At 38.4% G+C, this 17,093-nt stretch overlaps 1 protein-coding gene across 2 annotated transcripts in view; it reads right to left on the reverse strand.

Moving 5' to 3' along the window:
• Window positions 1–301: 301 nt before the first annotated feature.
• LOC122402239 (division abnormally delayed protein) overlaps window positions 302–17,093 on the reverse strand; it is an 80,591-nt gene continuing 63,799 nt past the window's right edge. For both annotated transcript variants that reach the window (XM_043404862.1, XM_043404863.1), the window contains exons 6-8: window positions 5,908–6,052; window positions 1,743–1,947; window positions 302–1,225 (exon numbers count right to left, since the gene is read on the reverse strand). In XM_043404862.1, the coding sequence (XP_043260797.1) occupies window positions 1,119–1,225; window positions 1,743–1,947; window positions 5,908–6,052 (457 nt within the window). In that variant the 3' untranslated portion in view covers window positions 302–1,118. The remainder of the gene's footprint in view (window positions 1,226–1,742; window positions 1,948–5,907; window positions 6,053–17,093) is intronic.

Consider the following 17,093-nt stretch of genomic DNA (forward strand, 5'->3'; position numbering starts at 1 on the left):
AGTCTCAGGCGGTTCGTACGGCCGTTGGCCGCCAGATGGAACCACCGGAACCAGCTCGAGTCGCGCGACTGGCGTTTTGGCAGTCAGCTTTTTACGTTATGGCATGCACCGCTATCACCCATACGGTTATGGCTCGCGTCAGTTTGGTCCGCGTACCGCCGCACAGGAAACGTTCGTACGCGGAAGAAGAAGAACGCAAGAGGCACTGGTTTAGTCGTAGTCGAAGCAAGAAATCTTTTGCGTTACTGCATACTTTAAAGTAATAAAGACACTTTGATTTTACGTAGATACGAAAGCTGCGACCATTTTGTTTTATTTTCTTTTTCAGTCGCGTGTAAACGATGATTAATTATTGCTCGAGTATCTTACTTTCAATAAATACGATCTCTCGGTTTTACACGATCCCCCGTTGCATATATGTACTTGACTTCGATTAAATATGGCAACGTGTCCCCCCCCTCCCAAGTCGTCACGACTAATAATAAACGGTCTCTAACAAAGAACACGCGGTATCGAAGCATCCCAGCGACGATCATTCGATCATTTACCTAATCAGCCCCCTAATTTCCCAGCGTTCTTCTTAATTTGTTCATCCTCTTCGAGTCGCAGTATCGTCTCTCACGTCGTGATTGGTAAAATAGGACAATCTCTTTTCTACGGTCGTTTACTTTCAACATTCGTACTCTATCACGTTTTCCTCCACGACGAGCACCCGAACTTTCGTCTTAATTTTCTCTAGAACAGTCTTTGCTTTCCTAAATATTAAATTTACCCGTGCTCGTTCACGACTTAACGAAATGTACAACCGATAAAAACCCCCGGGTCTCGAAGCATCCCTTTCTTCCCCCACTCTTGTGATTTCCCACTAAATCCTCTGGGAAAATTGTCTCTTGACCTCCCCCGGAACCTCGTCCACGTTCGAATCCACGAACGGGATCGCCGACAGCCGCGCAGCACGATAAATACCTAATAAAGCAAATTCTCAGGATCGTTTTTTTTTTTCGCGCCTCGGGCAGAATCGGACGCGACGATCCAACGATAGTCGTTTCTTTTTTTGTCTACGTCTAGGGTCGTCGTATCACTGGGTTCCCCTCTTTCGTCCCGATCTCTGATGCAACTTAAACGATCAAGGGTACGCAGGCGATCGCCAGGACGACGGACGATAACAGAACGTTCGATGAACCAGCCATGGTCGCCTTGACGCGATTCAACTTCGTCATCGGATCTGAAACAATGATTAAACGATCGAAACTATTCCCAAAACTTATTCTGCGCCAAGATATGATGAATATTTCGATTATGAGGGTGTGATTTCGCTGTAAAACACTACAAACAATTTGTGGCGCGACTTGGTGGGAGGAACAGCGAGGATATGGGAACGGAAGGTCGAGCGCTTGCGAGAGAGTCGAGAGCGTGGCCCTCTGGCGGCGAGACCGGGGAAGCAACGCCACAAATTCTTCTAATCTTTCGTTTCACTTCTTCGTGCGCTGAAAGTACACTTTTGGTTAACGTAAAGTATAGAGAATCGATGTGAAATTTCGCTGCATATCTGAAAATCAATTTGTTTTATAAAAATGGACAGCAGCGACGCATAAATCATACTAGAGTTCAGCGAAAGTAGAAAAAGTGATTAATGGTCGGACAGCCAAATCGTATTTGATACCGGTTGTTATGAAAGTGGTCTGACTCGCGATATGATGAAACGTTTCTCGTTTCTCTGAGACCGAAATTTAGATCTGTACCTGGTGTGGTGGGGCCCATTCCTGAACCAGACGCCTCGTCATCGTCGTTGTCGTCATCGTGGGCGTCTTCGTCGTCGTTGTCGATGACGTCGCTTTTCACTTTTTTCCTCCACATCGGTCTGTCGCCGCTCCCGGAACCGTCCAGAGCCTCGTCGGCCAGCAATATTCCGCTGTCTGGTGCCGACGCCAATTGCGATTGCAAAATCTACAAAAGATAAATAGGAACGTCTATAAAGTAGACCTTAAACGGTGGAACTATTTATATTAAGGAGAGATTCTCGTGTAACAGTGTTAAAAAATGTGGCGAGAGTGTTGTCAATGTATTCGTGAGGTTCTCCCGAGGAAAACGAGTACAAACACGACACCATTCGGACGATTTTTAATTATATGTAATTTAGAATTCTTGAAAAATAGTTCGAGTGAGTCAAAATGTGGTGAGAGTGTTATGGATGTATTCGTGAGGTTCTCCCGATGAAAACGAGTACAAACACGACACCATTTGGACGATTTTTAATTATATGTAATTGAGAATGTTTCAAAAACAGTTCGATTAGGTCAAAATGTGGTGAGAGTATTATGGATGTAGTCGTGAGGTTCTCCCGATGAAAACGAGTACAAACACGGCACCATTCGGACCACTTTTAATTTTTGCCTAAACTATTTTTGAAACATTTTCAATTTATGTATAATTAAAACTTTGTCCGAATGGTGCCGTGTTTGTATTCGTTTTCATCAGGAGAATCTCACCAATACATTGACAATACTCTCACTCCATTTCGACTTACCTAAACTATTTTTAGAAAATCCTTAATTATGTAAAATTAAAAACTGTCGGAATGGTGTCGTGTTTGTACTCATTTTCATCGGGAGAATCTCGCCAATGCATTGACAATGTATTAACCATCAAATTTTTAGAAAAATTTTCTTGAATTTTAAAGCTGTTACCTGAGAATCCCCCTTTAAATATTGTAAAATAAAGAGTACGTATGGGGTCTAACGTTGACGCTTCCTGTCTATCCCTGTGCTTTGAAAACAATCATGTGGACGAATGAAAATTCATTTTCTGTGTACTCGTGGCTAAACGGTTATGAGAAGTGTTAATAATATTACTGAGAACGTCACGGTTATTGACTCATTTGATTGCAGATCGTCCAGAAATGTGCTTCGAGAACGTTTATTCGCGTTCGGTGCAGGGTGTATGTAGATCGTAACCGGATAAACGTTTATTTTTAAGGAAAAAAGGTAGAATAACGACGTTCGAATGTGCAATGCTCGGCCGAGTCGTTCATAAATCATTCATGAGTTCGCACATTGTCATACATATCGTTCCACGTTCCCTTCTTCTGACAATGTACGATTTCAAATTAGATATTACACAGGTGCGATACGTCTGGAGCTGACGGGTGTGCAGGTAGAGCACAACATGCAACAGCCATAAGTTGGCGGCCTGATTTCCAGACAGGAGAGTTATGAGTGGCAGTTCTGGTCTAGAATCTTCCAAAAATCCATTTTCAATATCCTTTTTTTAAAATATCTGCCTTCGAATTTTTAGTTATTCTTCGTTTTTCTAGCGAATAAAATTGTTCAAATTCTGATTTTCAATTGTCCCGTCGATCTACCTTTTCGTAATAAAATATAACATCGAAATACTCGATGAATTATCGTTTACTGAATCCTTCGATTCCGGCCAAATAACCATCTTCAAGTCGCCCTTTGTTGAGCTTCCTTTCTCCAATCTTCGTCTCGTCAGTCTCAACAGTCTCAACAGTTCCTTCTCCTCCGATCGTTATCGAATTTCATTTCATCCATTGAATGCTGCGGAACAAGCTCCTAATGACGGTGGAACAATGAGCGAAATGTGATAAACTAATTTAAGAAAATAAGTAACAAAAAGAAACTAATGGAACATTGATAAATTACCTGACGAGACTCGATCGATAACAATTTTCTCAAATTCACGATACACAAAACACCACACAAGCTTATGGTCAATTAAATAATTAAATAATTAAAATGTTCAGGGAACAAAAACTCTCAGAGTGGAAGAGTTGGACGAAGGCCTGAACGCGTGCCAAACCACCAAACTGTTACGTTTCTACTCGTGTTCTGTTGAAGTAAAGGATAATTGATCGTATAGCCTTCGTTTCCAGTTATATATGCACTTGGAAATCCAAGAAAATTTCAATAATCGTGAGTCTGAAGTGGTTGATCACTCCTTGGTAGCTAGGTTAGTTCACTGGTTGGTAGCTAGGCTAGTTCACTCTTTGGTAGCTAGGTTAGTTCACTGGTTGGTAGCTTAGCTAGCTTATTCCTTGGTAGCTAGCTAGCTCACTCTTTGGTAGCTAGCTAACTCACCTCTTGGTAGCCTAGCTAGCTCACCTCTTGGTAGCCTAGCTAGCTCATCTCTTGGTAGCCTAGTTAGCTCACCTCTTGGTAGCCTAGCTAGCTCATCTCTTGTTACCTAGCTAGTTCACCTCTTGGTAGCCTAGTTAGCTCACCTCTTGGTAGCCTAGCTAGCTCACCTCTTGGTAGCCTAGCTAGCTCACCTCTTGGTAGCCTAGCTAGCTCACCTCTTGCTACCTAGCTAGCTCATCTCTTGCTACCTAGCTAGCTCACTCCTTGCCTACCTAGCTAGCTCACTTCTTGCTTAGCTAAGCTTAAAATCGTCCAGAAATTCAATGTCGACAGCGTATAAACTATCACTGGATCGCTCTTAAATTATCGCAGGCTATTTATTATTCGACTAAACGTCATTTCTGTCCGTGCATGACTAATATAATCGTGCCACGCTCAGTAGAAAGAATTAATGCCGGTCGTTCTTGATTTCTTATGTATCTGATACCCTCCAGTCGCACCTGTTTGCTAAATACAGACAATCGGGACCGACCCGTGGTACCGATCTCACCCACGCGGTCTTAAGTCAGATCTTGTGCGCCTTAGATCTGCGCACGTACGCCAGACACGGCTGTACACCTCGTCGTATGAATAATTCGAGATTAGAATGTAATTTATGATTCCGCTGGCCGTTCATACGCGAGCTGCTGATTCACTTACGCCCGGGCATTTCACGCGTTGCATTCCATATCACCAAAAGAATGCTAATAAATGAGATTCACTGTTTTTTGAAACTCTTTTAAAAGACAATTTTTCAAATTTTAATTTCTGATCATTTCAACCATTTTTCCTTGATAATATATTTAAAAAATAAAGAGAATATTCTACAATAAATAGTGAAATATCTCCAAATTTTTGAAAATTAAAAATTAATTGCACGTTTCAGAAGTGTTTATGTTTGAATTTTTTGTTGAAAGAAATAATATTTAATGAGTTCGGAAGAGATGTAAATCTTCGAGGGGCAATGTCCGGGATAATATGGCGGATGATTCATAAATTACTCAACCGAAGCCTTCTAATTTTTATAACCTTTCACGTGCTGCTCTAATTAAACAAAACTCCATGGCGCGTGACAAAAGCCCGTCGTATTTGTTCGCTAGTGCCGGCTTTAATCGGTCTAATTGCTCACAATAGAACTCCTTACTTATTGTTTGATTGCGGGGCAACAGTTCATAATAGATAATTCCTTCCATAATAGTTGGCCAAATAGACAATAAAGTTTTCTGAGAGCCTGGTCTTTGTCTCGACGACGATACCGAGACGCTCTCGTCGCGATTAACTCGTTTAACAGAACTATATTTATCTAGCCTTCGAAGTCAGAACAAAATCAACGTTTAAAATATCACAAAAATAAATATAAGAAAATAAAAATTCGACAAAATTATTTTTCTCCCCAATTGATCCTGGCTATTTTTAACAGGATTCTGATGAATATTGTTTGTTTTTGTAAATAGTTATACTTCGATGCTAGAATAAATTATTTTTTTTTAAACATTTCAAGCTATTTTTATCTTCACATTCGATATGTTTAAATACAAAATTATAATTGTGAACGTGTTAAATGTATTGTTGGAGTAAACGTGCAGCTTTGAGCCACTGTTTGCGTGAAACGGTATTGTCTTGTTAATGTGAAAGTCAGGTTCACGCGAATGTGCGTTTCTTACCGCGCGAGGAAACTGGCAAAGTTAAAAACGAAATGCAAACTCGAGGCGCGTTTAAATTGGAAACAAGGTAACCCAAGGCTGAGACAAATTGCAGTTCGTGGACTCACCGAATTAATGTGCCTTAATTGGTCTATGAGCGCGCTGGTGTTCGTATTGCCGTAGGTGCTTGGCGTCGGTGACATGGTCGTTATAGTGAACTCAGGATTGTACCTCTGCGCCGTTAGGGTCGAATCCACCACCGTCTTTGCGTACCTGCAAACAACAACATATACGAAATTAGTAATACCTAATTCGTGCAATTATTAAATAGATATCAATTGTTTACACAACAAATAAACGAGTTGTTTGTTAAATTAATATAATAGTTATTTCTTTACCATTCCCTCATACAACTCACTCACATTGAATTTTATTTATTATAACACTTTTCTTTCAAATTATAAAAATCTCAAAATTGTCAATCTTGAAAAAATTTTTTTTTTTAGGATTCTAGAGACCAAAATAAGACGAAAATCAAGAATATCAATTTTTCGTTTGAGGCTTCGTTAAAAAGTTATTAACGTTTAAAGTTAAAATGTGCAGCGGGCACGGTTCCCGTTTCACAGGCGCAACTAAAAACGTTAATAACTTTTAAACGAAGCCTCAAACGAAAAATTACTATTCTTGATTTTCGACTTATTTTGGGCTCTAGAATCGTCCTCCATTAAAATTTTTCCTCAAAAATGGCCGAACAGCCTACATATTTAAGAGTGTCTAGCGCCTCTATTTCCATCATTTCTGAAAGAACATTTCTTTAGCACAGAAACGTGGCTTTTAATCTTACGAGAAGACACTTTTAGCAAACCAAGATGGCGTACGGTGTGCATGTAACAATTCGAAGCTATTCGCGTTTAACCAACTGTAAAGAGAGAATGTTCCTCCGGCATCCGCCTGTTATCTTGTTGTCGTCACCGTACCGCGCTTGATATTCACGAGCAAGTCGAGAAGCGTGAGGAAAGAATTATCTGCGGGAAGAGATAGGGAAGAGTAGCAGCCGTTCTATTTGCGTTGGTTACGTATTCGTCGGACCGACTCTTTTGAAACGACCGCCCCGACATCGCGTGCCATTCATTACTCCGCCAGTGCACGTACACACGCGAGCAGATGTCCCGACAGTGAACGTTTCTTCGTTTATCACCGATTAATTATGAGTTTCGACCCCTTCTTTGATCCGTTCCTGCGTCCCTGAGTTTCTTTCTATTTTTCCATCTTTCGGTTTTCCTCCTTTTATCGTTTCATTCAGCTCCCCCCCCTCGGTCGATGCTTCCTTTTTCTCGGTGCCCTTCGTTACGTCCGCGAGCCGAGGAACGCTCCTAGCGACACTTTGATCGATCGCTCGCGGACCAACTTGTTTCTTTATTCATTGTGCGCGTGCAAATTAATGTCGAATTGAAAAATGATCGATCGCGCTTCTTTGTGCGCGCAATTGATAAATTAACACGTTCGTTACGTTGGACCTCGATGAACGACACCAGAGACCCTCTTTCGAGGTACGGACATTTTTTTAATCGAACTTTATAATGGAATAGTTTCAGTAATTTGTGATTCAATATGCAATCAAAGGTATGGTATTGGATTTTATAGAAAGTTTAATCTCTTTTGGGTTTGATAGATCTTCTTTCGATAAAGATTGCAAAACTTAGTTGATTCTTTCAAATTCAAATGCAGAGTGATTTATTGACAAAAATAAATCATTATATTCTTGGTCAGACATTATGGTTTCGGTAAAGAATTTTTTTCTCGAAAATGCGTAGGATTTCAGGGGAATGTCTAATGACCCAAAATGATTGTAATTGACCCCTGCAACCATAAATAATTTTTTTGGAATGATTTGAAATTTTTTAATTTCGTCAAAAAATTTCACACATTCTCGAATTTTTTTCTCGAAAATGCATAAGAATTCAGGGATATATCTAATGACCAAAAATGATTGTAATGGACTCCTTCAACTAAAAATAATTTTTCCAGAACGATTTGAAATTTTTCAATTTCGTCTAAAAATTTCACACCTTCTCGAATTTTTTTCTCGAAAATGCATAAGAATTTGGGGATATATCTAATGATAAAAAATGATTGTAATGGACCCCTGCAACTAAAAATATTTTTTCCAGAACGATTTGAAATTTTTTAATTTCGTCAAAAAATTTCACACATTCTCGAATTTTTTTCTCGAAAATGCATAAGAATTCAGGGATATATCTAATGACCAAAAATGATTGTAATGGACACCTTCAACTAAAAATATTTTTTCCAAAACGATTTGAAATTTTTCAATTTCTTCTAAAAATTTCACACCTTCTCGAAATTTTTTCTCGAAAGTGCGTAGAAATTCGGGGATATATCTAATGACCAAAACTGATTGAAATTTACCTCTGCAACTAAAAATATTTTTTCCAGAACGAATTGAAATTTTTCAATTTTTCAAAAATTTTGTTATCATTTTTAACTATAAAACTTGTTTGATATTAAATTAAAGCAGCTTCAAATTTATATGCACTTTTGTTTGTCAATAATAAATTTGAAAAACACGGAAGATTGAAAAATTATGTAGACCTATCATGAAATAGCAGGGATATTAGCAGGGAAACATTTTGTGCATGCAATTCGCTGCAGCTGCGCTTCTCGATGCATTTCAATGCCGACCATTCACGCAACAGCCTCCCGTCCAATACTTCTTCCCCCCCCCTCTCGCTTATATCTATCTTACTTAGCTCACTTCTTCTCACTTCTGCTTATACTTCATTTTCTACTTTACTTTTTACTTTGCCCCGCAACATCGCATTCAAATCGATTCGCGCGAATATCTTGGAAACATCCATCGTTGAATAGTTTCGTGGAAGATTGGGGGGGGACATAATCTCGTGTAAATAGATTCGTATAGCACGCTTTTACCAGTGCCACGACATTTACCCTAATCCCTCAATGCATCGCTGTTTTCAATGTTTCATAGTGCAACGATGAAAAATAAACACACACACACATGCTCTGTTCACATTCATTCTTCTTCAGAATGGCACGAGAATTACTATTTATTATTGAGGGATGCACTTTTTACGAACTTATACAGCTAAAACAGAATAGAAAATACTATATTAATATAAAAAAAAAATATATTAAGAGACGTGTAAATACATCATACTTCTACATTATACAATTAGAAAATTGTAAGAGCAACAGGAAATAATAATAGCAGTAGCAATAGTAATGAGAAATAATAGTAGCAATAGCAACAGAAAATAATAATAGTATGTAGCAATAGTAATAGTAAATAGTAATAGTAGTAGCAATACCAGCAACAAATAATAGTAGAAATAGCAACAGGCAACAGCAATAGTAGTAGCAATAGCAACAGGCAACAGCAACAGCAACAGCAAATAATAGAAGCAATAGCAAGAGGAGACAGTAATAGTAGTAGCAATAGCAACAGGCAACAGCAATAGTAGTAGCAATAGTAACAGGCAACAGCAATAACAACAGCAATAGCAACAGCAAATAATAATAGCAACAGCAAGAGGAAACAGTAATAGTAGTAGCAATACCAACAACAAATAATAGTAGCAATAGCAAGAGGAGACAGTAATAGTAGTAGCAATAGCAATAACAAATAATAGTAGCAATAGCAACAGAAAATACTAATAGTAGTAGCAATAGCAACAGAAAATAATAGAAGCAATAGCAAGAGGAGACAGTAATAGTAGTAGCAATAGCAACAGGCAACAGCAATAGTAGTAGCAATAGTAACAGGCAACAGCAATAGCAACAGCAATAGCAACAGCAAATAATAATAGCAACAGCAAGAGGAAACAGTAATAGTAGTAGCAATAGCAAGAGGAGACAGTAATAGTAGTAGCAATAGCAATAACAAATAATAGTAGCAATAGCAACAGAAAATACTAATAGTAGTAGCAATAGCAACAGAAAATAGCAATAGTAGTAGCAATAGCAACATCAAATAGCAACAGCATTAGCAATAGCAACAGAAAATACTAATAGTAGTAGCAATAGCAATAGCAAATAGGAATAGTAGTAGCAATACCAGCAACAAATAATAGTAGCAACAGCAACAGGCAACAGCAGTAGTAGTAGCAATAGCAATAACAAATAGTAACAGCAACAGCAATAGCAATAGCAATAGGAATAGTAGTAGCAATACCAGCAACAAATAATAGTAGCAACAGCAACAGGCAACAGCAGTAGTAGTAGCAATAGCAATAACAAATAGTAACAGCAACAGCAATAGCAATAGCAATAGCAAATAATAATAGCAACAGCAACACTAACACTAAATACTAGTAGCAACACCAATGAGAAATAGCTTGCTACTGTTACTTAAAATATTGCTCCACATTTGGCACCTGTCACCTACACACATTCAGGCACACTTTATTGCCACAAACATCCCCCCCATTGTACTAATAAAGCGGTAATCCGACATTTGAAGCGTTAATATTGTAGATTCTTCCCGACCGTGAACATTTACTGCCCCGATAGTCCGGTTTATCATTAACTAAAATCGTTTTGACGTCTCCGCCGCAATATCGGAGAAGTTGTCACGACACATTCGAGTATCACACGCTTGAACAAGATTAATGCCCTTACGTGCCCCCTGGAGAGGCCACAGGGGTTGGAATTCAACCACGAGGAGCCTCTGGAACGTTATAAATCCAATGTGGGTTCTTTGTTACACTCATTCGACTGCTTCATTACAGCGGGACGGAAACACCACGCGATAATATGATTTATAGGATAGTAGGGGGGTGGTCCACAATAATGAACCCCTCTAATTGTGTATTTATTTAATTCGAAGGTCATCAGAACTCGAAGGTCATCAGATCTAGAAATTAATTTTTTGTAACCCCCCCCACAATTTTATTTTTGAACTCAAAGATACTAATGGGTACACTAGGTAACTAATTAAATTAGAAAAAAGGTGAAAATATTTTTTGTACCCCCCTACAATTTAATTTTTGAACTCAAAGGTACTAATGGGTACACTAGGTAACTGATTACCTTGGAAAAAAGGTGAAAATTAATTTTTTGTACCCCCTCAATGAGTTATTAGGGGATTTAACTGGGGGATTTTACTGGAGTTAGGAGGAGTTATTGAGGTGGCCTTGTTTAGATGGATCACCCTGTATATAGGCGTGAAAATGTTTTCAATTTTTGTTCGTTTCAGAGATGAAGTGAACCACGAGTGAAAATATGGAAAATGGACTATTTATCCTGCTCTAAATTCAAAGTGTTACGATCGCAATCTCTCCTAGCCGTAACACGTAATCCCATGTAAAATAAAACAGAGTCTACAGGTATTTAAAAAAATAAAAAACTGGTCAAAAAAAGAAAAAAGAAAAACCTGGCGAGATTCCGAAAGCTGGACTTTGGACAGCGCTGAATAAATCGTGGACGATTACAGCGCAGACGGGAACGCCGCTCGCGTGCCATAAAGCTCGAGAGAAGCTCGGGAACCGACGTCTAGTATCTCACGGTGGAAATCTAAATGAGATTCGATCCGTGCAGGAAGCCCGGGGAGCTTCCACGATTCAATCCTCGTAACCAATCGAGGGAAAAGTGAAACCGCCTTTCTCGCCCTGCGCGGTAATTCGATTCGATCTTCCGCAGGACTATCTTCCTTTTCTCCACTTTCCGTTCAGGCTCGATTCCTCCGTACAACGCGATTAAGATATTCAGAAACGGTGAAATTGGGATTTTATTCAAAATATGGAGGCCTCAAGTCTGTTAGATTAGGATGGAGTGGAGAAAAATAATGGTGGGGAGGGCTTAAACGCCATCTTGCAGGGGTAAAGATTGAGTCATTAAGCGAGGGACTATTGTACCTCTAGGTAGACCTCTTGGTTATGTTAAATAATTCACAATAGCTGTTGTGTTTTAGTTTGGGGACCCCTCAAATGGTAAAATTGGGATTTAATTGAAAATATGGAGGCTCTAAGTCTGCTAGATTAGGCTGGAGCATAAAAATAATGATGGGGAGGACTTAAACGCCATGTTGCAGGGGTAGAGATTGAGTCATCAAGCGAGGGACTATTGTACCTCTAGGTAGACCTCTTGTTTATGTTCAATAATTGAAAATAATTGTTGTGTTTTAATTTGGGGACCCTTCAAATGGTAAAATTGGGATTTTATTAAAAATATGGAGGCTCTAAGTCTGCTAGATTAGGCTGGAGCATTAAAATAATGATGGGGAGGACTTAAACGCCTTGTTACCGGGGTAAAGATTGAGTCATCAAGCGAGGGACTATTGTACCTCTAGGTAGACCTCTTGTTTATGTTCAATAATTGAAAATAATTGTTGTGTTTTAATTTGGGGACCCCTCAAATGCCAAAACTATGATTAAATTAAAAAATAAATGTAAAATAATAATATTAATATTTCTCAAGTTGGTAGTTCTAGTTTTAGTTTTAGGATTATATTAGGATTTATAATATTCCATGAGAAGTGACTCATAGACCTACTTTACTCTAAAAGTAGCTATTGTTACTATGATAGAATGTTATTTTATTGTTAATATAATAAAATTTCACATTTAAAGTGTATAATCTGTGGAGTTACTATCTCAACGAAGTAGTCACATTATACATACCAACTTTAAGTCTCCTAGTTTAGTCTAAATACGAAAAACAATGGCGGGGAAGACTCAAACGCCATAGTACCGGGGTAAAGATTCAGTCATCAAGCGAGGGACTACTGTACCTCTAGGTAGACCCCTTTTTTATGTCAAATAATTGAAAATAACTGTTGTATGTTAATTTGAGGACCCTTCAAATGGTAAAAATATATGTAAAAGAGAATAATATTAATATTTCTCAAGTTGGTAGTTCTAGTTTTAATTTTAGGTTAGTTTTTGTAATTCCTAGGATGGTAATCAAGCATCGTAGTGGAAGACTACATATTAGAATTCATTATATTCCATGAAAAGTGACTCACAAACCAATTTTAATATGATGGAATGTTACTTTATTGTTAATATAACAAAATTTCACTTTAAAGTGTAAAATCTGTGGAGTCACCATCTCAATGAAGTAGCCACATTATATATACCAACTTTAAGTCTCCTATTTTAAGCTAAATACAAAAAACAACGGTGTAGAGGACTTAAACGTCATATTACCGGGGAAAACATTCAGTCATCAAGCGAGGTACTACTGTACTCCCCCAAATAAATTCCTTATTCACATCAAATAATAAGATTTCATTGCATAAACCAATTGCACTACTGATGGAGACGAAGAGTATCAAATTTAGAGTTTTGTAAATAATAAATCGGATCAACTCGTCCATAGAAATCGATCGCAACGTAGTTAACGCGATAGTTCTCTCAGTTTCAGCGATTCCCAACCTTCCACCATCGACGCCTTCCTTTTACGTAGATCGATCTGTGCATAATCTCCGAACGACCAGAGCCATGACAGCGAGATTTATCGAACGAATTGGAAGGCGTTACATTTTTCTTATCGCCGAGTGGGAAAATATCACGAAACGGTTCGGAGCTTCCAATCCTGAGACTTTGTATTATATATCGCGCACGTTCGCGTATTTATTTTATTAATATCACCGTAAATCTGTTTTGGTATTCGTGCTGGCTCAATTGGACGAATTTTATCCTCCACGGGGAATAAATCATTAGATTTAGTCATCAATCTTTAGCAAAGATCGACGATAAATCAGGATCAATTAACTTCTACGTTCGAAATATATCCTGCAAAACGACAATTTTACTTTTTTCATCGATTGCAATAGTATTGTAATAGTAAATGTAAAATACTTTTGGTAAATAAATGTAGGATTTAATAAAGAGAATTTGGAACGAATGTACAAATAATATAATTAAAAAAAAGAGAATTTGGAACGAATGTACAAATAATATAATCAAATGAACGAATTTGAAACACCTAATCCAAGCACACAATCTTTTTGCACAAATTAAAATCACATTAATTGACAACACAAATTCTTTTCCAGTCACTCGTTTCTCTCTCGTTGCCTCGCTGTTCCTAGTAACCCCATCTTTTTTTTACACTTTCAACCCTTTTGCACGTAAGTTAACATTGAACATTGAACAAATCTACATAAATTATCTTCCCAAGGTTTCCGAGAGATTTCTGAGAGAAAAATCGAGAAGATCGATTGCAAAACACTTAGACGCGGGGAGAGCTGTTATTACGTGTAATCGAGTTTACTTTATTTTTCTAACCAGTCCATTAAATCGTTCGATAAATGACCATAGACTGTCGATCCTGAGAATCACTCGAAAGGGTCGTTAAAGGGAAAGTTAAAAGTAACAACGTGAAACAGGAGTGCAAGGATAGACGTGGCCGGATACTGTACTGGTTTTTAATAGAAAAGGTCCAGCGAGGATGAGTAATGGCGCGAACGATGGGGAAAACGAGGAAAAATAAATGAACGATGCAGATGAGCAAGAAAGCAGAACTGTTTTCTTCTGGTGAAAAGGGAACACTAGAAATTAATTAAATTCATAATGGAGGCCTTGACAAAGCGGAAAATTTGCAGCACGACACGCTGTAATAACTAGCATTTAGAAAAGAAACCTAATTTTCGAGAATGTTTAATATTTGTTAGAAGAATTCTAGAAAATTGCGTTAGCTTCCGAGTCTCGCCGCTAGAGGGCCACGCGCTCGAGTCTCTCTCTCGTAAGCGCTCGAGTGAAGCTTCTGTTTTCTAAAATTTCTGAAGTAACCAAGTTTCGAGAGATGAAAAACTGAATTTTAGAGAGTTTTTTAGTGTTTTTTGGTGCAATTTTGTATAGTATGAGCGAGGGAAAATGAGGAAAAATAAATGAACGATGCAGATGAGCAAGAAAGCAGAACTGTTTTCTTCTGGTGAAAAGGGAACACTAGAAATTAATTAAATTCATAATGGATGCCTTGACAAAGCGGAAAATTTGCAGCACGACACGCTGTAATAACTAGCATTCATAAAAGGAACCTAATTTTCGAGAATGTTTAATATTTGTTAGAAGAATTCTAGAAAATTGCGTTAGCTTCCGAGTCTCGCCGCTAGAGGGCCACGCGCTCGAGCCTCTCTCTCGCAAGCGCTCGAGTGAAGCTTCTGTTTCTTAAAATTTCTGAAGTAACCAAGTTTCGAGGGATGAAAAATTGAATTTTAGAGAGCTTTTAGTGTTTTTTGGTGCAATTTTGTAAAGTATGAGCGGATGAACTGCAATGCAGGGGATGTAAACGAGAGTGAGAGGTCGTCGATAAATGCGGTATGTGGGACGACGAGAAGTCTGAAAACCGGGTCAACCGATGCGAAAAATGGAGCAATAAGATACGAAAATAGGAAGCTTAACTGCATGCTTGAAATGACATACTGCATTCGTGTTAGCACATGGTTTTCCCCCAACTTTCGGGAAGTTTTTCGGGGAAACTATTAATAACGAACGACAACTTTGCAATGTTAAATCAAAGTCAGGGATGAAAAATGTATGAGCCTTGATGCTGTGCTCATAGAATCAGAGGACAGAGTATACTATTCAAATATTTGACGAGTATTCGAGCCCTGATAAAAGTCGAACAGGGACATTTCAATTTGTGTTTTGGAAAAGTCTTCTTTTCTGATTTTCTATGGTGTCTATTTATCTACTAGGTCTATGCAAGAGTTTTCCTTTTTTAATTTTCCCCCATTTGATATGACTTGTATCATTTTTTGCAAATGCTTTGGATTGACTATGTTGGACCTGCAAATTCGATGGTTTTCGATATCGAACGATAGTTTTCGAGTTAATATCGATTGAGTATCGAAGGTCCAAGCGAGGTTTCGAGATTTTTACTCGATGAAGGCTTGGAGGAGCTTGATAAGAGGCAAGAGCGAGGGAGAAGAAGGGAGGAGGAGGATCGTAGCAGCCTGTAGGACGCCAAGCCGCCAAAGAGTCTGGCAACGAGAGCAAACGGGCGCCGCGACGTCGCCCATTTTCGTCTATCTGGCGGTCTCGTACGTGTGGAAGCGGGAAAGAGGAAGAGGGTGGAGAGCACAGATACCGAAAGAGATGTAACTGTACGAGGCTGATGCTGCAAACGTGGCCAAACGCTACGAGGTCACCGTGTCGCAACAATCTCTATGCTATTTTTCGCTCGTTCGCCTTCCCTGTTGTCACTCGCTCCCACCTCTCTCGCGATCTTCAATTGCTATTCGCATTATCGCTAATAAACCATACGCCTACGAAACCAGAAACAAGGCCGTAGAATTTTGCCTCCAAAATGGGCATAAAATGAATTAAAATTCTTCTTCCTCAGTTGGGTCATCAATGACCTAACGTGGACTCATAATCTCGACTGAATTATTTTACTGTTGATTTTTACCAAATTTGTAAATGGAAATCAATTTTCCTTCAAAGCATCTAAAAGATAAAATAATAAATAAATTTTCGAATAATTACATTTACATTAACTGAATAATTATTAGTTTAAATTAATTAGTTTGCAGCAGCCCCAATAATCAATAATAAATAATAAATGTTGGAACACAGAATAATTCTATATTTCTAATATATATTTAAAAAGTTTAATAAAAATATATTTAAAAAGTTAAATAATTGTTCATGAATTGTTTAATATGATGAGTGTCGTAGCAAGGTGAATTTATCCTTGAAAAGTCGCAGTATGCACACGAGATAAGTTATCGAAATAAGAACTCTCATCGATTGCTATATCAGTCTCGGTATCGTTCTTTTATTCGAACGATCGAGAAGCGTTTGAAATCCGAAGTCTGGTCACGTGATGCAAATGTCCTCGCGTCTCCTCTTTGCATTACTGACGCAGCTCATTTTTGCCCGATCTGCCTACCGTAGCCGATTCTATCGCGAGCTGAAACTGTACACCGCTCTGATAAAGGGAGATCGAGACAGAGAAACCGAGAACGAAGTCAGGGGGCAAGGAGGAAAACTGTGCACGTGCCTGGAAATCGTTCCTGAACGATGATCACTGCCTCCAATCGTCTCTGATCTCCACCACTTATCGAAAACAGTGGCACCCTTATCTTTCTCCAAACTGATATTGTCACTGCACTTTCTTTTTCAACGCTGGAACTACCAAAGTTGTCAAAATGATACATAATTTCTAACAAAAATAGTAAACAAAGTTTCCTGCACAGTAAATGTCTGCAAACTGTGGTTTTGTATGAGAGAATTAATAAATATTTATCTCCATTGCATTGTATACATTGCGATTAGTGATTGTAATGTCAGTAAATCAGTGTATCAGTCGATAAGAATCAGCTTTA

Source organism: Colletes gigas, unplaced genomic scaffold (genome assembly GCF_013123115.1).
Source record: "Colletes gigas isolate AHSC1104 unplaced genomic scaffold, ASM1312311v1 Colletes_gigas_Sc00034, whole genome shotgun sequence".
NCBI classification, from domain to species: Eukaryota; Metazoa; Arthropoda; class Insecta; order Hymenoptera; family Colletidae; genus Colletes; species Colletes gigas.